Source organism: Branchiostoma belcheri, unplaced genomic scaffold, assembly GCF_001625305.1.
Source record: "Branchiostoma belcheri isolate BF01 breed outbred unplaced genomic scaffold, Haploidv18h27 scaffold140, whole genome shotgun sequence".
NCBI classification, from domain to species: Eukaryota; Metazoa; Chordata; class Leptocardii; order Amphioxiformes; family Branchiostomatidae; genus Branchiostoma; species Branchiostoma belcheri.
Genome location: NW_017802825.1, coordinates 593,716 through 598,291, shown reverse-complemented (window position 1 = coordinate 598,291; position 4,576 = coordinate 593,716). Strand labels below are relative to the sequence as shown.

At 41.7% G+C, this 4,576-nt stretch overlaps 1 protein-coding gene across 1 annotated transcript in view; it reads right to left on the bottom strand.

The window, feature by feature from the left end:
* LOC109464794 (carnosine N-methyltransferase-like) overlaps positions 1-4,307 on the bottom strand; it is an 18,109-nt gene extending 13,802 nt beyond the window's left edge. Inside the window, exons 1-2 of the mRNA XM_019761872.1 lie at positions 4,180-4,307; positions 1,535-1,730 (exon numbers count right to left, since the gene is read on the bottom strand). Coding sequence (XP_019617431.1) covers positions 1,535-1,730; positions 4,180-4,304 — 321 coding nt within the window. The 5' untranslated portion in view covers positions 4,305-4,307. The remainder of the gene's footprint in view (positions 1-1,534; positions 1,731-4,179) is intronic.
* Positions 4,308-4,576: the final 269 nt, after the last annotated feature.

Here is a 4,576-nt window from a genome sequence, read left to right as displayed (position 1 = left end):
CAAATAAACATACCCCCGGAATAAACGTACCCCCGGAAATTACCAAAATTGACGGGTAACCTGTGTCTCTTGTACTAAAATGCACCCTTACTGATATATGCACAAATCTTTAACTGTTATTTGCAATTAGGAATTTAGATAGACAAAAAAAAAGAGCATTTAATATTTTGTATTTTGATAAGCACCACCCATGACAATAGAACATTCAGACAAATTTATGCACGCGGTGATTGCAAAAACCGGCCCCAAAATGACAAGTTTCTCGCTACAATATGCGTTTATAAACGTCTTCACGTCGATGATTTGTCAATTTTTTTCACATGAAGTTGAAAAAAATTACTGGTTTTCAAAAAATTAATAAACGTACTGTGCAAAATAAGAACGTACTGGGTGGATGTTTGGGCCCAAAAAAAATAAACGTACCCGTATGTTTATTTGGCAGATAAGATCTAGAGTAATAACATTCTAGGGGATCTGGAACAGCCTTCCATCCAGACTTTCTTGCAGCCAGTGTTTTTTCTGTGAGCGCTGCTAGGACCTACAGTAGCAGTTTTTTTTTCAGAGAGAGAGCTGTTTACAATGTACATCCATGTGTGGCACACATGCATGTAAACAGTTCTCCCCCTAAAATATGTGGAGAGAGAGCGAGCTACATCACCAGTCAGTTTTGCCCTGAAGGTGACAGACACAGATAGTCATCAAAATGTTGGATGTGAGAACCCACATTGGTGAATTAAGAACCTAAGGCCACACCAATTTAATTTCTTGGTTAATTAATTCACCCGTTTCATTTTTTTCTGATTTGAAAAAAAAAATCAGAATCAACTGAAAAAGGCTCATATGTTACCCTGAACAGTTGAAAACAGTCCTTTTCTTCCTAGTTGTTACAGTTATTCTATCTTATAAAGCAGCAGTGGTATCATTAAACGTTCAAAATTCATTGTTTCAATTTTGAACCAGTCTGGTGTGTTGACTTCATGGCTCCTACATTTTGTATCTTACCATTTTGGGCCATAATAGGATGCCTATGACTGTTTTTACTTTTATTTTATTTTTGCCCGTCAGCTCCATTATTTTTCTAGAAAAGTCCGTTAACCAAAAAATCAAACTGGTATGGCCTATGAGCAGGCTTTTAGCTAGGATTTTTTTGTTGGGCGTCCATTTTTTGCTTTGTATGCTATGCTCAGCAAAGATGCACGGTGCACAAGCTTTTTAGGGGGCCTTGTTTGAAAGTCAAAATGCTCTCAAACACTACTTTTTGCATTTTGAGTTACAAATTTTGAGGAATTTGAGTTTTTTTCCTTCAGTAAACCATCATTTTTGTATTTATAGTAAGGCTGAAGGGAGGCATGTGTGCAAGGCAGGGTTGGGAGTGGAAAAAAAACAGGGCGTCTTTAGGGTGTCCTACCAAAAAGTAGGGCGTCCAATTTCTTAGTATTTTCAGTACAGGGCGTCCAAAAGACACCCTGGACACCCCCTAGCTAAAAGCCTGCCTATGAGACTTATACTGCTGTACAGTAAACACGTTTCTTACATTTCCGGTGTAGTCCTTATTCTCAAACATGTTCTCCGTCATCTTGATGATGTTGAGCAGGAAGTCGTAGTTTTGGTCGATGCAGGTCCTGAGCTTGCCCAGGTGAGCCGTGTGATTGGGCAGCAGCTTCTGCTGGTACGGAGGCAGCTGCCGGAAACATCTCTCTGCCTTGTCCAGGCGCTGTAGGGAGTGTGTTCTGAAAAAAATCACAGTATTCACTTAACTATTGTAACACTTACAGGTAATAATAATAATACAGTATGTTTACATTCTTGCCCTACTCTTAGGAGTGCATATCACTGCCACTCTCATCTGGGGTGTACATACATGTACCTTGAGAATAGTGATGCATACCGGTTCACTGGACTTGGATCCGGACTTGTAAGAATGTTTAGGTTCAAGTCCAAAAAAACCTAAAAGTCAAGAACCGAGTCCGGACTTATTACCATAAAAGACCATTTCACATACCCCTTTTCTTTCCAAACCACCTAAAACCTTCCGTAGATTGTAAAATCTTTGCTGCAAAATGAAGAAAACATTGCCATCGGGCATCGTCAAGTACCAGCCTCCATGTTATGTGGCCAAAGTTTCACCCAGACAACATTGCAAGGTTGCCAACATGCAATTTTGTATATGCCATGGGTTTACGTCCGGACTTACAAGTCCGGAACTGAACCTAAACCTCTGGACTTGAATCCGGACCTGAACCTAAAATTGGGTTTAGGTATATGCATCACTACTTGAGAATCCAACGGTGTTAAAGGCATTTCTGCCTGTGGTGTACACCCTCCTCTCATTCAATATGTATTCTCTGGCTCCAGTGCTTATCCAGCCTAGACTTGAAGCTGTTGACGCTCTCGGCGTCAACCACAGAACTGGGTAGGGAATTCCATAACTGCACTGCTCTTATGGCAAAGGAGTGCCTCCTTACTGTGGCCTTTGCCAGTGGGACCTTTAACTTATACGAGTGCCCTCGTGTTTTCTCCACCTGACTAGATTAAAAAAAAACTCCTCAGGTTCCACTCTCTCTCTTTTGGTCATGATCCTGTACATCTGTATCATGTCCCCCCTCACTCTCCTGTATCTAAGTGAAGGTAAGTGTACATGGTGAAAAAGTCCCGTTCTGGTGTCTACTACATATACCTTTCCGCTGCGAAGAAGGCTGGACTCTGTGTGTGTGTGTGTGTGTGTGTGTGTGTGTGTGTCTCAACATGGCCCTTAGGACTGGTTAGGATGTAAAATTGTAATGGATATTGTTACCTCCGGGGGAGGAGACATCCTTCCGCGGAAGGGTTTTGTGAGAGATTTAGATTTAGATGTTCGCAGCTGTTTCTCGCGTTTGGGTGGACAGATTTTTTTTGGCTCATTTTATGTTTTGCTATTGGGCTGTAGATGATGCACGTTCTTTTGTTTTTATTATAATTTATATATGTGTTTTCGGGTGTGAAAATGGTTCCTTTTGGTGGCCCCAAAAGACCCCTTTGAGTGAAAGTGGTCGCGACCGTTGACCTTTGGCGTGTTTAAGCTATTCTCGGTCTGGTCCACGTATATGACCCCTCACATAGAGGGGTGTCCGGTCTCGATAAATTCTTCGTTTAAAACCCTGTATAGAAATATACAATAAAAAGCCCGGAGGCATAAAATCTCAGATTTTACTTGTTATTATTAGGATGCCGGATGTAAGGGATATTGCACACCGGGGCATTGGTGGGTTCGTGCGTGGGGTGTGGCTCTCCCCAAACACGGGACCTCCATTTAACGTCCTATCCAAGGGACCTAACCTGAGTGAAGTGAGGAAAGTCCTGTAAAGTTCCTTTCCCAAGGGCACAAGATGGGTGACAAGGTGGGGTTCAAACCAGGGACCTCTTGATTCAGAGCCGAAGATGCTAATGCTACGCCACACGACCCCACAACAAGTGATGCATACCTAAACCCAATTTTAGGTCCAGGTCCGGATTCGAGTCCAGAGGTTTAGGTTCAGTTCCGGACTTGTAAGTCCAGACCTAAACCCATGGCATATACAAAATTGCATGTTGGCAACCTTGCAATGTTGTTTGGGCAAAATTTTGGCCACATAACATGGAGGCCGGTACCTGACGATGCCCAATGGCAATGTTTTCTTCGTTTTGCAATCTATGGAAGGCTTTAGGTGGTTTGGAAAAAAAGGGGTATGTGAAATGGTCTTTTATGGTAACAAGTCCGGACTCGGTTCTTGACTTTTAGGTTTTTTTGGACTTGAACCTAAACATTCTTACAAGTCCGGATCCAAGTCCAGTGAACCGGTATGCATCACTACCCACAACTGCTTCACATGACTGGTTAAAGATTTTGTACATTACAGCCATTTGAGCCTTCATGTTATTATTTGTACTGAACCCTTGCTTCCTCAATTCCAAACAGTATACAATGTACGTACTTCAGTACTGTAAGTGGAAGAGGATTTTACAGCAAATTATATGTTTCAAAATGCATAAAATTTCTTTGTAACAATGTTACAGAGATCCTCCATAGAGGTTGCTCGTACAGCACCAGTATTGGCATAGGCCCAGTGCCCCCCTCCCCCTTCAGCACACTTTCCTACAAGCATTGTGAAGAAACAAGACTTTTTTTGACAAACTAAGTGATCATGGAGTGATGAATTATACCTGTAGTGCCTAAATGCGCTGATGACTCGAAAGAAATGTTGTTGTTCCAGGCGTTCTTCCTCGTTTTGTGTTTCTTTACTGTATTTCTTCTTTTTTTCACCCGTCGCCATCTTGGACGCTGCCATTGAAGTTTTCCTCTAAAAGTAGGGTGTAATTTTTTTCGAATTTCAAACTTCTGTCTACTTCGTCGATTAGTGTTGTAAAAGATTTTTCTAATATTTTGTGAATTTTCAAACATACATTCATAGAAAAAAACATGTGAATCGGTTTAGCTTTCGATATAATCTACTCTTAATACCATGACCCTATTTGGTAGTGGTTTCTTCCACATGTGGTTGCTCAATCATTACGTGGCGGCATGTGCCTACTCTCCAAGCAGAGGTTTGGGTTGGGGGGG